The sequence below is a fragment of the Saccostrea cucullata genome, unplaced genomic scaffold (assembly GCF_032062105.1).
Source record: "Saccostrea cucullata isolate Sc308-1 unplaced genomic scaffold, CSIRO_AGI_Scuc_v1 ctg4492, whole genome shotgun sequence".
NCBI classification, from domain to species: domain Eukaryota; kingdom Metazoa; phylum Mollusca; class Bivalvia; order Ostreida; family Ostreidae; genus Saccostrea; species Saccostrea cuccullata.
In genome coordinates this window covers 19285-39561 of record NW_026931169.1, presented here as the reverse complement: position 1 = coordinate 39561, position 20277 = coordinate 19285, and the positions used below count along the sequence as shown (strand labels likewise).

The window sequence follows — 20277 nt, the reverse complement described above, 5'->3', positions numbered from 1 at the left end:
AAAATGTAAAAATTTAGTTGTATCCTTATAAAAAAAAGTGTGAAATCAAGAAAATACTGATTTTTTCAGCATATACTTGACAACAATCTATAACAAATATAATGTATGTTAGAGAAATCCCATGTCTCCCATGGGTGTAATTATCAAGCACTGGTCAAGAGTTTTGATAACAGAAAATTGCATGTCAAATTTGAGAGAAATTGATGAGTTTAGTGCGAAGAGCTAATTTGAGAGCATCAGTGTTATCTATATCCCTTTGGGAATTGGGCAGATGGGTTAGCCTGTTGGATTAAAAATAGCTCTTGTTGGCTAGCCTAAATTTTAAAATGATTTTGAAGAAAAGTAATCAACACTAATTTGATATTGCATAATAAACTAATCTTATATTGTATAGTATTATTAATTTAAAAAACTTATTTCATAGGGGTGGAATCAGCATGTCATTTTCCATAGAAATCGCATATTAAAACCTTTCTGACATTAACTGTTAATAAAAAAAATTGTCATGGTATTTTTTATGTTTTAAAAAAGATTTATGGTAGATACTGCAGATTCATTCATCTATAGTAATGAGTAGACAAGCATCCAGTCAAAGATTAATTAATGAGTTCAATTTAGGAAGGCTAGCTAGCATCTTCTTATCTGCATCCTTTGGGAATTAGATAGAAGAACTGCTGGTCAGTTTAAAAAGCAAATGTCATTTGATGGCATCGATGCAGTCTTTTATTTTCAAAATTAATTTGGTATAGATGAAGTTGTTAAGACCAATTTGATATTGTTTAATATGATGGGCATTTGACAAGGTCTAATACAACCAGTATAGAAATCTATCAATAATGTTATTTGTTATGATTAATGCCTACACCACAGGGAATATCGATGGATAAACAAATATTTTAAGAAATAGAAAAAATCATGGAAATTTTAAAATCAAGGTTTACATGATTTTCTTTGCACTCTTAACTGTTTAAGATAATTGTAATTTTTTGATGGGCGTATCATGCCGTGGCGTGGCACTTTATTCTAACTTGACATTTCCTTCGACCTTGACCTCACTTTAATGAAATTAGTGTCAAACGTCATATGCTAATACATACTTATGTAAGCACTTCAACTGCATCACTATTCAAGATAATCTGATCAAATTTCATACATTTATACAAATTTTCATGTTGCTTTACTAATATACCCTCGGCGGGGCATTCATGTCCTCTGGACATATTTCTAGTTACTGTATACATGATATAGGGGGAAAAAACTCGCGGTGTTAATATTTGATATATTCACGGTGTTAATGGATTTGTGAATTTAAGAAACAGTGAATAAGTTTTCATTAGGTTTACATAAGGGAGGAAACTTTTATCATATACCAATACCGCGAATTCAAGAAACCGTGATTGTGTCAAAGAAGAGAAAAACGTGAAAATTACAACCCGTGAAATAAATCCCCTATACAGTGCCTTTATATCTAACAGGTTTGTGACAATCGGAAAGTAAATTAAGAAGTGTGTTACAGTTTTGAGAGTATCAGACAACTTTTATCAATGCGTCATGAAAAATTTCTGTGAATGATCTGAATTTAACCATACTACATGTATATCAGTAGTCTTTTAAGACATTGAAGCTATACAGAAATATTTACTCATTGTTTTGAGTTTGTTTTGACAGGTATCCTAGGATGTGCTGATTAACCTAAAGAGGCTGAAGAAATCAACTTTTGACAGGTTTCAAAAATCTTTTAATTTTTAGCTCACCTGAGGCGAAGGCTCAAGCGAGCTTTTCTGTTCACATTTTGTCCGGTGTCCGTCTGTCTGTCTGTCTGTCTGTAAACTTTTCACATTTTCGACTTCTCAACCACTGGGCCAATTTCAGCAAAACTTGCCACATAGAGTCCTTGGGTGACGGGGATTTAAGTTTCTTCAAATGAAGGGCCACGAACTCATTCAAGGGGAGTTAATTGGGAATTAAGGAAAATTTGGGGGGATGTTTTAAAAATCTTCTTCTTAAGAACCACTGTGCCAGGAAAGATGAAGCTTATGGGCAAACATCCTCAGGTAGAGTAGATTCAAGTTTGTTCAAATCATGACCTCCGTAGGTAGGGCGGGGCCAAAATGGCCGACCAAAGTTTTACATATAAATACATGTATGTATATAGGAAAATTCATTAATAATCTTCTTCTCAAGAATGACAAATCCTATATTCATTATATTTTTATGGAAGCATCCTCAGGTAGTGTAGATTCCATTTTCTTCAAATCATGACTCCCGGGGGTAGGGAAGGGTAACAATGGTCGACAATTGTTTTACATAGAAATATATAGGAATTTTTAAAAAAAATCTTTTTCTCAAGAAAAGCAAAGCCATAATTGATCCTATTCATATGGAAGCATCCTCAGGTTGTGCAGATTCATGTTTGTTCAAGTCATGACCCCCAGGGGTAGGGCCGGGCCACAATGGCCGACCAAAGTTTTACATAGAAATATATAGGAAAATTCTCATCTTCTCAAGAATAGCAAAGCCATGATTCGTCATGGGACTACTATTGGATTTAAACTTTTCAGTAATAAACCAAATTGTATTTTTTCCTAGCCATGGTGCTCAGGTGAGCGATGTGGCCCATGGGCCTCTTGTTTAATATTACGAGTTGGTATTTTAAAGACTTGACAAAATTCAGGTTTACATTTCCATGAATCATCTAAAATATATCGTACAATGACATTAGTTTTTAAGACATTGAAGCTATACAGAAATATTTACTTATTTTACTGAGTTTTATATTCACAGGTCTCCCAGGATGTGCTGTTTAACTATGTAAAGCTAAAGAGGCTTAAGAAACCACCGTTTTGACAGGTTTAAAAAATCTTTTAATTTTTGGCTCACCTGAGCCGAGGGCTCAAATGAGCTTTTCTGTTCACATTTTGTCCGGTGTCCGTCTGTCTGTAAACTTTTCACAATTTCCACTTCTCAAGAATCACTGGGCCAATTTCAACCAAACGCGCTACAAAGCATCCTTGGATGAAGAGTATTCAAATTTGTTCAAATGAAAGGCCAAGCCCTCTTACAAGGGGAGATGATTATAAATTAGCGATAAATGAATTGCATATTTTTAAAAATCTTCTTTTCCAAAACCATTGGGCCAGGAAAGATGAAACTCATGTGGAAGCATCCTCATATAGTGTAGATTCAAATTTGTTCAAATGATGACCCCCGGGGGTAGGGCAGGGCCACAATTGCTGATCAAAGTTTTACATAGGAAAAATCATTGAAAATCTTCTTCTCCAGAACCACTGGGCCAGGAAAGATGAATCTCAAGTGGAAGCATCCTCAGGTACTGTAGATTCAAATTGTTCAAATTATGACCCCCAGGGGTAGGGCGAGGCCACAATTGACAATTAAAGTTTTATTTAGGAATGAATACATTGGAAAATTCAATTTTTTAAACCTCTTCTTTTACAGAACTACAAAGCCATGATTGGTCACATCTTTATGTAAGCATTCTTACGTAGTGTTGATTCAAGTTTGTTCATGATCAAGTCATGAATGTGAAGTAGGGGGTAGGTAGGGGGGGGGCAACAATTGGAAATCTATAGATATCAAGGAATTTTTTTTCCCAAGAACAGAAAAGGAATTTTTAATTATATAGATATTGAGGCATCCTCGGCCACAATGGGAGGGGGTGGTGGGTCAAATGAATAAGTAGGGAAAAATCATCTGCTCAAAAACAGTAAAGGAATTTGTTGTATGGAAGCATCATCGGGTAGTTGGTAGTTTGGAATTTCAGACCCCCCATCTAAACTAATCAATGGTGAATTCTGAAGTGATTTCTGCTTCTATTTTTTAGCCATAGTGCTCAGGTGAGCGATTTGGCCCACAGGCCTCTTGTTATAACTGTATTACAATATACAGTAATGATACTTATCTATAGAGTCTCATAGTTACTGTAGAACTTTCCTATCTAACACTTTATTGTAATACCTATGAATTAGTAATGGTAAGAATGCAATTTTTATCATGATTTTTCTTCCGTAAATTACTAAGTGTACATACAGTGTTATAGAATGTCAGAATTTAAATGATTTCATGTTAACATCTATTAGAACCTGAATTGTTTTCCAGTATTCATATCATCTATAATAATCTGAACAGTTTGTCACAATTTACATGTGTTTCAATTATAACTATTGCTTTGTCAGACAGGTTTAATTGAAAACACTTGGAGGCTGTTATGAATGAAGACAAAGTATTGAGAAGCAAGTGTCAAGGTATTTAAGTTTATCTGGTAATTCTATTTAATTGTTTAACACAGTATAAGTACTTACAACCAAAACATTTTTAATGAGTACATTTATTATTTTAAAACAACAGAGATGTGTTCCTAATGAAGATAATTCGAGAACAATGTTGTAATTTACAGAGAGATCTCCCTCACTGAAGGAAATCCACACAGGATTATAAAGTCACAGGAAAAAAGAAGTCTGGTGTCAGTGATGTATAGATTGGTGTTACAGAAATCTATCACAGTGCCAGGTTTTAGTACGTGTAAACACATTACCCATGTGTCAACAGACCGGGTCTGGATCAGTGATAATCACGGCAATCTCATCTTAACAAACACGACAGGTGTTACACTAGATCGTGTGACAGGTTTAAGTGAATATATTGGTGGATTACATACTGTGACGCGAGATAGTGATTTGATTTATATAGACAGTCACTATAACATCATTAAACTGTCTACAGATAAAGTAAAGACCACAGTGATACCAAACACATCACCATGGATACCATACAGTGTCTACAGCTCCCCTTCCACTGGAGACCTGCTGGTCGGGATGTCTCACGCACTGTCAGACCAGGTAAACCGTTACACTAACACAGGAGAACACATACAGACCATACAGCACGGCAATACAGGTCAGGGGCTGTATAATGTACCTAGATACATCACAGAGAACCGCAATGGAGATGTTATTGTGTCTGACTGGTCCCGTGGTGTAGTGGTGACAGACAGAAGAGGAAGACATCGCTTCTCCTACACAGGTCCTCCATCAGGATCACGACTATATCCACGTGGAATCTGTACTGACGCGCTGTCACACATCCTGCTGTGTGATTATATCACCGACACATTACATATTATTGACCAGGATGGTCTCTATCTGACACAGATAGAGACAAAACAACACGGGATAGACACACCACACAGCCTGAGTTATGATGACATCACCCGCTCTGTCTGGGTAGGATCATGGGATAACACAGTGAACATATACAGACTTATATATGGAGGGGATAATCTGACCAGTAAGTAAAACTGAAGTATAATGTTTTTTTTTTACAATGATGAGTGTGTACACTGTATTATAGTCATTGTTTTATGTGTAATTACAAGACATTACGGAATTATCATAGTGATAACTTTTAAGTATAAATACATAACATGGTTAATTGTGTACTAACTTGTTGTGTTATTTAACAAGAAATGCTTTTAAGAAAGGATATAAATAGATAAGTTGTCAAATTAGTAATGATTTGATTTTCATATTATATTTAATTAAACATGTAAGAGTTATCTAAATGTGTTGTTAACTTTGTTGTCTGTGACAAACTACTCCTGAATTTGTACAGATTGTCTAATGATTTGTAAACATGGTTAAATATTTCTCATTGATTGTGTCTTCTATTTGGGTTGACATTATCATGACTTTATTTCATATTCCTCTGCTAAATGGTTTGTAGGTTAAATTTATAGATCAAAAACAAATGTCAGGAAATAGAAAAATAATTGTAGAGTCAGCTAAGGAAATGGAAAAATAATTGTAGAATTGGGGTTTATGACTGTTGGGGGGGGGGGGGTATTGTCTTAGTTCTTATCATTCAATGTGTTCAAACAAAGTTCAATCACAGTGACTACAAACATTTCGTACAGTATTGACAGTGAGATATAGACACCATTGATATTAACACAGCTCTGTCTAGGAATGTTGTGTATTTCTGTAGCAGGTGTTCAGTAAATCTACACTTTGTACTGGGGTGACATTTTACATACATGTATATTACATGGAGATTTTATGGTTACAATGAAACCAGATGGTAGAATTATAGAGTCATATCAGTGTAACACCACCCCGACCCCCCAACTTCTCCACACACACACACACACACACACACACACACACACACACACACACACACACACACACACACACACACACACACACACACACACACACACACACATACGTGTGAAGGGTGTCAAACGGGGACAGGGGTTAAAGACTGTCAAAGTGGGGACTTCTTCATTTTTAATATTTCATAAACTTTTGACTTAAAATATTTATCACCATGTAACCCTGATGACAAATATAATGAGAACATATCAATATCTTTAATTTTAAGCTAAGCACATTTCACAGCACAAACGGGGACCTATTTCACACTCATTAATATTCACACACCAGTTCTTGTTTTATTGTATCTAAACGGGGACATTTTCTAAAACGAATAAAATCCTTTCTTTTGTGCCTGTTATTCACTCATTACCACCTTTCTCATCACTGATTAAGACCCTTGTCTTCATAGGCACTTGAATGCTTAATATCTTAAATCAAATATGGAAATTACGAACAGTTATTGCATGATGAAAATATATTTTTAATTTTTCTTTTCAAATAATTTTGAAATTTAGGAATCTGTCTTAAATTTTTCAATTTGGCATCACTGACCTCTTTGTCGCAGTGCCATGATTAATGGAATTTAAATATGGTGATTGCAACATAGTTTGCAAAATTTAAAGCTACTTGTTTTACATGTAATTTATGATTTTCCAAATTTTTTGTCTCAGAATTAGAGTATTGAACAAGAAAAATGATTGTCATTTGACATACTTACAACTATAAAAAATATAACACAAGGTCTGAAGGGGGCGCTGATAATACCACTCCAAAATATGACCAATTTCAAAATGAAAAGAAAATCTTTTTTCATAATGGTCAGCTATTGAATATAATCGATAGACACTTTAAAATCAAATCCAATGCATTTACGTAAACTCTTCATTACAGAATCGGAGTACGACGACTTCTTTAAAATATTTACATTACATTGCATCTTTGATCAGGTACTTTTATTTAAAAAAAACATTAACTAAAAAATCTTTCAAAGCAAAGACAATTATTCATTTTTTGTTTTACGCAGGAAACCGATGATCCGGAAGCATCATACATGTGCAGTATTTTTAATAGCACAAAATGTTTATGAATACATTTCACTAAAGTCAAATAATTTTATTTTTTATAAGAAATATACAAATGAACTAAATTAACAGAAATATAAAAAAACAGGAGTTAAATATGTTTTCCACAACCGTTACTTAAATTATAAAAGAAAATTTACAGGACATTTCAGTTGCGACTGCTGCAAATAGGGTACTTTAAACCAATTAACTTTTTGCAAAATCATCTGATTGCTTGAGATATGTATACTGTACCGTAAGGGTGAGTTCGAGCACCCTCGTCCTCATTGTTAAAAAACTTATTTTAGAAAGTAGACACTGGTGTTGTAGAGGTGCATTTCCCCCATTACCAACCCCCAACTGCCCCACAGGGAATCGTACTCTAGAGCAGAATTACCCTCCAAGGGGAATTCACACACCAGAACCAAACTATTCCTTGAAGTTCTCTCTTTCTCAGAGTAGGATTTCCCATCCCTTGTCATATAGAGAGTAAATATAAACCACAGCCGCATTATAATAAAATAAACGACAAACAGATTTTTGAATGGTAAATGAGTGTTTTTCAACTTATGTACATTTAGGAAGTATATATTTCAAATCATGAACCAAAATGTTTAGCTTTCAAAAGAAACGGAAATCTTCCCAAATTAGATGTATTAACACCTCTAATGGCTTTAGCGGTAGATGTATTTTTAATGTTCTTTTTGACAAGGCTGTTTAAAGATTTTTTTTTATAGAAAGTCCTTTATTTATGCATACTTTTTATTACTTATATTTTGCTTGAATCCCATGAACAGAAGAATTGTTTAAGTTTGAATCATGTGAAAACGAATTTTAACGTCTACTGATTTTTTCCTCCATAAAAGTTACACAGTAAAATGTGAACAATTCCCTAGAAATCTCTGCGAATGGACTAATCCCCGTGAGATAGTCAAATGATCTAATCCCTGCTTCGGAAGTTAATTCCCCTGTTATCTGTTATCTCTAGATTTTACTTTTGTTTCGGTTCTAATATGTCAGTGGCGTAGTCACAAACTTAAAAGTGAGGGGGCTCAAGTCCATAAATTCTTGACTAGCAAAAAAAAAAAAAAAAAAAAAAAAACAAAAGTGAAAGTTCCCCAAACTCGAAAATCCTATTTCGTGGGGGAAGGGGGGGGGGGGTAGTAGTGGACAAGTTTTTTTCAAAGGCAAGTTACTTTCAATTCCAATTCTTCGACCCGCATTATACAACTATATTACTTCAAGAGAAATGCTTACTCAGTTGTTGAACATAGAAAAAATGCCATAAAATGAGGTTTAATATTATTTCAAAATAGCTGTGATTTTCTTCTTCATTAAAAATTGGGGGGGGGGCACAGACATACTCTTGCCCCCCCCCCCCGATCTGAAAGTGGGGGGGCTAGTGCCCCCGCTGCCCCCCCCCCCCCTGTGGCTACGCCTATGTATGTCAAGGGGCTAATCATCGTGCATTAGTCCGGAAGCTAGACCCCGGTCATTCGTAATCCTTTATTTTTTTAATTACTTTTATATCGGTATAATAACAAAGTCAAAAAATATATAATTGGTGAGTTAGCAAGATTCTAGTTCCCCTTGACCAGGACTATTTCCCGAGACACAGTCACTATTATTCGCTTACTAATGAAACCACGCCCCCAAGCGTAGCAACAATCAACGCTGCTTGATGACGGTGATATCATTAAAAATATTGATTGTGCAGAATTCATGCGCACGTGGTTCATTATACCCCCGCTTGAAAAGTGGGAGGGTATATATAAAAAAATGTATGCCCGTCCGACCGTCTGTACGTCCGTCTGTTACGCTTTGGGGTACCCATCTCTTATCTGCAACTCCTCTCATACCACTGAAGGAAATTTTTAATGAAACTTTCACAGAATCTTTATTACAGATTGCCATTGTGCACCTCCTATTTTATTTTCCATCAGACATATATTTTGAATTTTCCAGAGCAAAACATGGATACTGCCATTATATTCAGATGAAAGGCGGGGGTATTACATGTATTTAGGGAGCTCATTGCTCACAGTACCCCTAGTTGTAATATGTTTTCATAGAATATTAAGAATATTATAATGCATAAAGCATGAAGTTAAATGCTACTTTGGAATTCTCACCCTTCGAAATCTTTGGCAACATTAGCTGCGCCTTAGTTGACAATGGTTTTCTTTGAGTGAAGCCCCGTGGGGATCCGGGTTAGAATAGGTCCTCAGTACCCCCTTGCTTGTCGTGAAAGGTGACTAAACGGGGCGGTCCTTCGGATGAGACCGTTTAAACCGTGGCCCCGTGTCACAGTAGGTGTGGCACGATAAAGATCCCTTCCTGCTCAAAGACCGTAAGTGCCGAGCATAGGCCTAAAATTGCAGAACTTCACATCTCCATATCAGTGAAATATTCTATAGAGGGACGTTAAACAGTATCAATCAATCATCTTTGAGTGAAAATAATCCTTTAGCCGCGGGTTTGAGACCGTATAAACCGAAGTGCTGTGTCGCAGTAGGTGCTGGCACAAAAAAGATCCCTCACTGCTCAATGACCCTGGTTGTCGAGTGTAGGGCAAAGTTTGAAGCTCTCCACCGGAAAGCGGTGGCGTACGTCTACATATGAGTGAAAAATTTCTCTAGAGGAATCAATCAATCAATTTCATGCATTTCATGCAGTATATAATAACAGATTTGTTATCATGTTAAGGACAGATGATACACTGTACAAACAAAAACTGATCGAATAGATTGAAATCTTTTCTTGGATCTTTTTTGGTTGTAAATGATTAAAAAAAAATAGATTTAAAAAACACATGTACTAAGAAATTTTAATTTACTTAGATGTTCCAATTTCCATCTTTCTGTAACTATCCTTAATTTTCTACACACTTTTTTGTCACCTTAAATCCCATTAATAATTATCTTTCTAATATATGATAAATGGCTTAAATTTTATTTAGCGTAGGGGCTGAGTTATGAAAAATTCTTAAGCTGTTCTGTTGCCAATAATCTCAAGGATTTAACTTTATCACTGCTGAAAAAAAATCATGAACAAGGAGATACTTTTTTGACATATGAAAAGAACACTAATTAATCAGTTGCAAAACTATTCTTCAATTCCATTATCTCTTCATTATACATATTACACACACATTTTAATAACTCGAATCTGGTTATTTCTAGTTCTGTTATTCTTTACTATAAATGATATACATTTTATATATACAATTATACCAACACCAAAATAAAATATATATATATATATATATTAATGAGGATCGTGGTGTTATAGATAACTGAGAATAAGCTTTTGGGGGCGGGGACTAGCTCATTTGATTAAGCCAGTTCTCCTTGGGCGAAGTTCTACTATGGAGCCAGTTTTCCGATGAGTGAGATTTTAAGGCGGAAAGACCGATATTTTTATGTATTACACTTGATTATAACCGAAAACTTGAAGACGCATGAATGGATATTTAAGAATATTAGTAAGATATATGGACATTCGCGAATCAGTACAGAAAAGATCGTTAAAATAGAGCACAACCACAGAAATAATTTGTTAATACTAATAAATCTTGGGAATAAATTAAAAAAAACATCTTAATCAAATAGGGGAACTGTGTGTATAAATTATTATAGGGGACATTGTGTATAAAAAACTACAACACAATAGGGGACATATTTTGTGTATAAAAATACACAATACAATAGGGGACATTTGTGTATAAAAACTACAACACAATAGGGGACATATTTTGTGTATAAAAATTCACAATACAATAGGGGACATTTGTGTATAAAAATTCACAATACAATAGGGGACATTTGTGTATAAAAATCTACAACACAATAGGGGACATATTTTGTGTATAAAAATTCGCATTACAAAAGGGGACATTGTGGGTATAAATTATCACAATACAAAAGTGGACATTCCTGTATATAATATGCAAATACAAACAAAAAAAATGTGAATGACGCATGTATATACATGTACCTTAGGCTGATCAAAATACAAGAAGGAACATGTTTATGAGTTATTCTAAAACCTCAATGGAGGAGAATTCAGTAAAAATACGGAGTATATTTTAAAAGTTAGCAATTTATAAAATTTAAGATATTCTCTGAAAAACAATTACTTTTGATTCTATTTTGTTTTGTTCGGATGAAAGCTTGAAATTGAGTTTGCATTTTGTTTAGGAATTAAATACGTTTATTGTGGAACTCCCATCCACACCTCATCAAACCTCCAAGCGCATAAATCAATTTTAAAGTGAAGTAATAATTATATCGACAGTAGTGTACTTATTCTTAAAGATATATGCATGAAACAATTTGAAAAGGAACAATATATTAAGCTGCAAAGAAATTATTTACTTCCTTTAAATGACCATCCGACATTTTTGATAGAAAAGGTATTAGTCATCAGTAGTTTTTATGTCTTACTGTACAAGATCTTTGTTCCTTTTAATCGAGATAGAATATCAAATATCTAAGTGTTAAATTGTACGGTACACATGTTCAAAATTAACATAATCTGTTTTCAGAATCCGTTTATACCCCCCCCCCCCGGTCGAAATTACTAGATCTGCCTATGTTCATGGTATATGTTGAAAATTTAAGATTTTGAAAGAAGACGATTATAAGAAAAACATCTATTAAGGGTTTATATATGTTATAACATTTATTTGAATGATTGGAAACTTAATTCGTAGCACGCGACGTCAAAATACGTTCTTACTGAATAACGACGATACCGATTTGAAACTTTGACCCTAAGGTCATATGCAACATACTTTGAACTTTATTGAGCTCTTCCCTGGAGTTGAATTCTACTAGATGATGGACCTGTGTGCAATACATTAAATGTTTATATAATTATGGATTTGCACACCTCTTCTTAAACAAATTTTGAAAAAAAAACTGTAAATTGTGTTTTGTAATTTTTGTATTCTTTTCTTTGAATAATGCAAAAATTTTCGTAATTTATCTTTCTAAAACCCTGGTAATGCAAGCTGTTTTTCTGTCTAAAAATATCTTGAAAAATTATATGCAGGTAGGTACCTTGCGTATGTCCTTAAGGACCCTTTTTTCATAAAAGCAGTCAAATGACTAAATATTTTTTTCTTCATTATTCTTTACGCCTTCTTCCTTTCTCTCTCTCGACTGTGATCAAACGTAAACATTGTACTACACGTATATGTCCATTCATAAGAACTTCCACGTACCGACATACCGGGAGTGGACTGCTACTTATTCTGTGTATTATAAAAATATAATTTTTTTTATATTTTTAATCAGTAGGATATATAATGGTTGTACGAATATTTACAATGGTTACTGGTTAATTATAGATAAAGGATCCTTTTAATTAATCAGATTTATTGTAAATACTCTATATAAGGTAACTTTATGAATCGCACAGGTTTAATTAATTAATATATAGGTTTTTTTTTCAATATCTCGTCTTTACGTACTTCGAATTCTAAGGGATATGATCAGATCGCTGTGGTATATAGACAGCATAAATTAAGGAATACCTGTCTAGTTAGTATAGAATGCCAGGGCATCAACAATAGTGGGGAACATGGGATAATTTGCATAACGGGCGAAGCCCAATATGCATAAATTAAGCCTCCTTAGTTCCTGACCTATTGACCTGCCTAACTTACATTCCGGTAAATTACCAAGGAATTAACTCCGCTAAGTTTCAAAAAAGTATCACAGAGGAAAAATTATAAATGAAAATACTACAGCATAACCCCCCCCCCTCCCTTTCCTTCTCTTCAACGCCACATTAAACATTTTGTTTTCATGAAGCGAGGCATTTATTGATATTTTTAGATTCCTTCCAGTATCTCTCCCCTTTAGAAATCTCAGACTGTCGAAGCTTAATTTTTAAATTTTATTGTTGTTAATAGCCCTCCTGTGATCATCAAAGATTTTAACTATTTATACTTTCAATTTGGTTTGCAAGATAATTTGGTCCAACGCACTTTTTGCAGATGTCACCTACATTTGTCCGAGAGTTTTTAAAGACATATCTTATTTTGCAGTTGAGGTAAAAAGAATTGTAAGAAAAAATTCAGAACTAAGCACTGCATTTTGTCCAGGCAATAAATATACTGTTTTCACAATGGATGGGACTGTAGCTCTCAAGTCTGTCAAAATATTTTTTCGGAGAACTACCTTCTGGAGTTAGCATTTGCCACACTACTATTACAAGGTACATTGTAGGAATATCATGCATGTATATGGATATATCTACCATCCTTACCTATGCAAATAACAGCTTAGAAATAAAATGGTAAAAACACTGTAAGCTTTAACTGTCTAACCCCAACCCCGCTCTTATCCCCCCTCCCCCACAAAAAAAATGCATGACAACTTTCAATTCTGGTGAAATGTATATTTGCAGGAAATTCTTTAACTAACTATGCGAATTATACTTAAGCATATTTATCGAAATGAGTATTATTTTGTCACTAAATCAAGAATTATGTTTAAGCTCAAGAAAATCAACCCTACTGCAGAATTCAAACATAATATAAACAATATTTTTTTTCGAATTAATGGCTTGAGTCCTCCACTTTTTTGCCAAGATATACATTATGTGGGCATTGAGAATAGGGTTTACGGTTTTATTGGGGATTAGTCTCATTTCAATATTAGCCCCCCCCCCCCCTCACCTGTTTTATTTGCTTTTGACGCCTATGAATTATGCTGAATGTATTGCAACTGTTTATCATCAAACTGCAATACTGCGTGGTTTATAACGCGCAAACTGCCCCAAGTTATGTTAGAATGATCGAATTATTCGAATAACATAAGTTTTAATAACCTTCATTCCTTAAAAATTTATAGGCTCGATTAAGAAAATTTACATGCGTAAGTACTAAACTTGTCAATCGTACATCTATAATCCTGATGTTCCATAGATACGAATGTTTGTCAGACTGGCTGATGATCATACCCTAGTAACGTAACATAATATATGTAACTTTAACATTTAAAAAAAATACGGACTTAAAAATAAGAAAGGGAATATCTAAAGGTAATATTTGTTTCAGAAAAGGTCACGTGACATGTTTTTCACTATACTACCGGGGACACGTGTGTAACCCCCAAGTACGAACCTTCGCTCATTATGAAAAGTTCACACTAACACACATCTTTTAATCCTAACTAACCGGGGTCATTTTTTCAACATGTTAAAAAACGGATTTTTTCGGCTTTTTGGGGTAATTAGACATCCCTGATTTCGAATTTGGCGCTTTTTTTAATCGGAGACAACCGGGGACGTCCCCGGTTGGAAGGTCGTCCCCGGTTGGAAGGTGTGTAAACAAACAAATGTCCCCGTTTGATACCCTTCACGCACGCACACACACACACACACACACACACACACACACACACACACACACACACACCCTCTCCCTCCCTCACACACACAATTTTTTGGGGTAGGTTTGGGTAGGAAGGAGGTGTCACACTTTATCATGCTATTTAATCTTTTTGTTTTAGTACTGCTTTAGTGAGAATAACCTTTTTGTTCTGTATTTACACAATGCATTATGTTAGAAATTGAATAATTCTCAAGAACAAAATTGAAATAAAACAAGCAATTGATTGGTCTCTTGTTAAAACTTCTTAAAGTTGATTTGATGACACATACTTAGTTTTTAGCTCACCTCAAGTGAGCTTTTCTGATCACCCATTGTCCGTCGTCCGTCTGTCTGTCTAGCTGTCCGTCCGTTCGTCTGTTAACTTTTCACATTTTCAACTTCTTCTCCAGATCCACTGGGCCAATTTTAACCAAACATGGTACATCCTTGGGTGAAGGGGAATTTATATTATTAAAAAAAGGGCCAGGTCCCCTTCCAAGGGGAGATAATCAAGAAAATACAAAAATAGGGTGGGGTAATTAAAAAATCTTCTTCTCAAGAACCACTTGGCCAGGAAAGCTGAAACTTATGATCCCCGGGGTAGGGCGGGCCACAATAGAGAATCCAGGTTTTACATAGAAATATATAGGAACAATCTTTTAAAATCTTCTTCTCAAGAACCAGTGGGCAACGAAAGTTGAAACTTATGTGGAAACAACCTGTGGTAGTGTACATTTTAAGTTGTAAAAAGCGTGACCCCTGGGGGTAGGGCGAGGCCACAATAGGGAATCCAAGTTTTACATAGAAATATATAGGAACAATCTTTAAACATCTTCTCAAGAACCAGTGGTCCAGGAAAACCGAAACTTATGTGGAAGCATTCTGGGGTAATGTAAATTCTAAATTGTAAAAATCATGACCCCTGGGGAGAGGGTGAGGCCACAATAGGGAATTCAAGTTTTACATAGGAATATGTAGGAAAAATCTTTAAAAATCTTCTCAAGAACCAGTGTGTCAGGAAAGCTGAAACTTATGTGGAGGCATCCTGGAGTAGAGTAGATTCTAAATTGTAAAATTCTTGATCCCTGGGGGTAGGGAGGGGCAAAGATAGAGAATCCAAGTTTTACATAGAAATATATAGAAAAAATCTTTTAAAATCTTCTTCTCAAGAACCAGTGGGCCAGGAAAGCTGAAACTTATGTGAAAGCATCCTGGGATAGTGTAGATTCTAAATTCTTAAAGTCATTACCCCTGGTGGTAGGGAGGGGCCATAGTTTTATATAGAAATATATTTGAAAAATCTTCTTCTCAAGCACCAGTGGGCCAGGAGAGCTGAAACTTATGTGGAAGCATCCTGGGATAGTGTAGATTCTAAATTATAAAAATAAAGATGGGGGTTGGGAGGGGGTAGGGGGCCACAATAGATGGAAGTAGAGGGGAAATCTAGTAAAAAACTGCATCACCAAAGCTATTCAGGTGAGCGATGTGGCCCATGGGCCTCTTGTTTATTAGCTCACCTGAGCCGAAGGGTCAAGTGAGCTTTTCTGATCACATTTTGTCCCGCGTCCGTCTGTCTAGCTATCTAGCTGTCCTTCCGACTGTAAACCTTTCACATTTTCAACTCCTTCTTTAGAACACAGGGTCAATATTAAAAAAGCTTGATGCAAATCATCCTTGTGTTATGGGGAATTCAAATTGTCAAAATTTAGGGGCCAAATCCCCTTATAAGGGGAGAAAAGATGAAAATAGGGTTGGTCATTAAAAAATATTCCTCATAAGAACCACTTGGCCAGAAAAGTTAAAACTTATGTGGAAGCATCCTGGAGTAGTGTAGATTTCTGAATTATTAAAACCATGACCCCAGGGGTAGGACGGGGCCACAATAGGGAATCAAAGTTTTACAAAGAAATATATAGGAAACATCTTTAAAAATCTTCTCAAGAACCACTGGGCAGAAAACCTGACACTGTATATGGAAGCCTCCTGGGGTAATGTAGATTCTAAATTGTTAAAACCATGACCCCCGGGGGAAGGGCGGAACCACAATAGGGAATCCAAGTTTTACATTGAAATATGTAGGAAAAATCAAGGGTTCGGAATTCACTATATACAACTCGCAAAATGCGAGTTAGAAATTTCAAATTGCGAGTTAAAAATTTGTAACTTGCAAATTTTTGCGAGTTGATTTTTTCCACTGTAAATTTCACCAAGGGAAAAATTTATTTGACATCCCCGTTTTTTAAACCCATGTCCGACAACCAGGCCTAAAATAAACAACCAATCTATTCAAATTACCTCTAGGTGGATTTTTTTTCTCCCAATCTGCGTGGTTTGATCAATCAGCTGATTCAGAATCCATTTATTCAAAAAAAAAATATTAATTGTAGCTTAACTTGAGACATAACCTAGTTAACATTTACCTTGAATATAAAGAGTAATCATAATGTATGATTGTAACAATAATTTCTCCCCACGACTTTTGAAGTTCGTTTTTTGCGGCTAGACAGTCATGTTCGTTGCCATGTTAGGTGTCCATTGTAAATATAACACCTGATTTATTCAGTCCGGGGATGTTTGGCTCTATTTATCATAAGAAAAAAAATCTTGACCTTCTGACCAATGATTTTTGGGGAATGTTACAGGAAAAAACATAATTTTTTTTAAACCTCATGCAGAATTTTTTTTAAATGGATGGATGGTGATTTATTTCTAGAAAGCTTTCATTTTAAAATTGCAAGTTGTCTTTTGAAATTGCGAGTTCATATTTTTGAAATCTTTAGAAATTTTCTTCTCAAGAACAAGTGCCAAAGAAAAAAATGAAACTTACGTGGAAGCATCCTTGGGATAGGAAAATTCTAAACTATTAAAATCATGACCCCTGGGGATACTAAGGGCGGGGCCACAGTAGGGAATCCTAGATTTACATAGAAATTTTATGAAAAATTCTCTAAAAATCATTTTCTCAAGACACAACAGGCCATAAAAGCTGAAACTTGTGTTGAAGAATCATCGGGGTAGTGTTGATTCTAAATTAGTAAGATCATGACCCCCCGAGGTAGGGAGGGCGGTGCCACATTGACACAATACGGAATCCACGTTTAACATAGAAATATATAGAAAAAAAATTAGAAATCTTCTTTCCAAGAACCACTGATCCAGTAAAGCTGAAATTTATGTGGAGGCATTCTGGGTAGTGTTGATTCTAAATTGTTAAAATGATGACTCCGGGGAGGTGGGAGGATATGGCCTCAATATGTATTACAAGGGGGGATTCTGGTTGAAAAAAGGCATCTCTAAAGTTACTCAGGTGACTCCTGTCACCCATAGACCTCTTGTTTCATGAGTTAAAGACATAACTATTTTTCTGCTACAAAAATATTATTATCTATGTTTGTAAACTTTAAACAGAGAAATTAATTTTATTTACAAGAAATGATTCATTTAAATCCTTGTTCTTAGCCCATGTGGTAAATCATATGACCAAAGCTATAATACCAGATAATATTCTGGGACTGAATTAGAAAGATAAGATATAAAAATAACAGATCTAGAGTAACCTTTTTTTCCTGGAACACCTGTAAAGTGCATTAAAAAAATTCAAAATCTGCTTCATGCATGTGTTTTCATGTCTATTCTGAGAACATGACTGTTTTTGTTTTAGATCCAAGCACTGATGAAATAAATAAAGTGGATGAGTTGAAGAAGTTTCTGAGGAAGGAGAAGACAACTGTGTCCCATGCCAGAGGAATACTTGTTGGATGTGCTGGGGCTGGAAAAACAACGCTACTGAAGCGATTAAGAGGGCAAAGTCAAAATGTCAGCAAAGCTACAATGTCATCCAGTGGACTAACAACACTGCTGAAGCGATTAAGAGGAAAACGTCAAAATTTCAGTGAAGTTTCAGAGTCCACCAGGGGACTGGAAGTCCATCAACATGTCTTCATTGTTAGAGATGGAGTTTTAGAAGGTAGAAAAAATTCTGAAACATATTCAAAGGACAAATGTAGAAGACATTTTTCAAACAGAAATACCTTTTTGAGTTTTTGTATGAAACCCAGTTTTAAAGAAACTATTCAAGATATCTTCATCAAACTTTGTACGCTGAATACACATGTTACATGTATGTTGCCTTACTAATGAAGCCTGGGCGGGGCATTCATGTCCTATGGACATACTTTTAGTTCTTATAATGTTCAATCTAGAATATTCAATCATCATATAATGAATACTGTAGATTCCTAAATATACACGTGGAATTAATTATCGTGTAATTTTGCGAGAAGCACCATACACGAAATTAAAGCCGCTTAATCTGAAACAGGCAACAGAACAGAAGTTCATGACGGGGAGTTAAAATCTGTTGTGAAGTCACCTTTGAAAAAAAAATATTTATCTGTTATATCTAATTATGAAGATAATTCAAATATGCATATATATATTTAAAGAATAAAGGAAAATCAGATATTTTTAAAGATTTTTTAAACCAGAAGTTACAATGTAAGTAACAAAGGCTAAAATATTGTCTGTGTACAGGTATAAGTACTTTGTTGTGAAAAAAATGCTCGAGTTTGTTTTTCATGAGATATAATCGATAAATTAAATTTTTCGAAGGTGATTTCACGCGATATCAACATAGCATTTATTCCGATTATATTTTGTGTGACCTAACAAAAATTATTCTTTTAATTTTTGAATTTTCATATCTTTTTGAAAGAAAAAGACTTTAGGGACATAATTTGACAAAAGTTGAAACAATTTATGGACAATTATTTTTCAAGAAGAAAAACGAATATATTTTTTTGCGATTAGAATCGGACTAAACGGCTTTAACATACTCGCTTTTATTTTTATGGTGCTGAAATCTATTTTAAAACTCTGGATCGACCGTTCATTCGCGAATTCTTATTCTTGCGATTTGCTGTTGAAGACCTCATTCGCGATAAGAAGTACTCGGCCGCGAAAAATAAGGGAACTACAGTAGTTGGAATTTTACCAAGTCCAAGGGGCATAACTCTGTCAAAAGTTGACCTACATATTTATATGATCAATCTGTATACCAACATTTCATTTCAGTATGTGCAATGATTGTGAAGAAAATGAAGGAAACTTAGTGGACCAATAGACAGACCGGTTGACAGACCGACCAACTGACAGACAGCAGCAAATTAAAGCAATATACCCTCAATTCTTCGAAGGGGGATATAAAAAAAATTATTATTTAAATAATGAACACATATATGTTGATTTCAGTTAAAATCACCAGACTGTTTGTTCTAAATCCTCAAATATGAAAAAAAGAGATGAGGCCTAAAAAAATAATAACTTGGTTCTCAGGCTCCCCGTGTGTAGAAGTTCCAAATTGGCATCAATTTCAACATGGAATTCATTCGGAATTACTCGGAACAACTTGGAAGCATTCGGATTCCGAATGTTTCCGAGTCATTCGGAATAATTCTCACATGGAAAGTATTCTGATTGATTCGGAATGCATTCGGAAATCATTCGGAATGATTCGAAAAGCTTTTAGAATTGGACTTAGAATTTTTTCAGCAATATACACATTGAATTAGAATTGGACTTAGAAATTTTTCATCAATATACAGAATCCTAACTGAAAATTGGAATTGAAAAATTCAAAAATTGAGCTGTTCCAAGTTTG

At 34.8% G+C, this 20277-nt stretch overlaps 1 protein-coding gene across 1 annotated transcript in view; it reads left to right on the top strand.

Annotated features, from left to right (window-relative positions):
• Window positions 1-4185: 4185 nt before the first annotated feature.
• The window catches only part of LOC134231631 (uncharacterized), a gene marked incomplete at its 3' end in the record, with an annotated part of 35296 nt that continues 19204 nt past the window's right edge, over window positions 4186-20277 (top strand). Inside the window, exons 1-3 of the mRNA XM_062713616.1 lie at window positions 4186-4262; window positions 4415-5304; window positions 18280-18585. Of these exons, the coding sequence (XP_062569600.1) occupies window positions 4488-5304; window positions 18280-18585 (1123 nt within the window). The remainder of the gene's footprint in view (window positions 4263-4414; window positions 5305-18279; window positions 18586-20277) is intronic.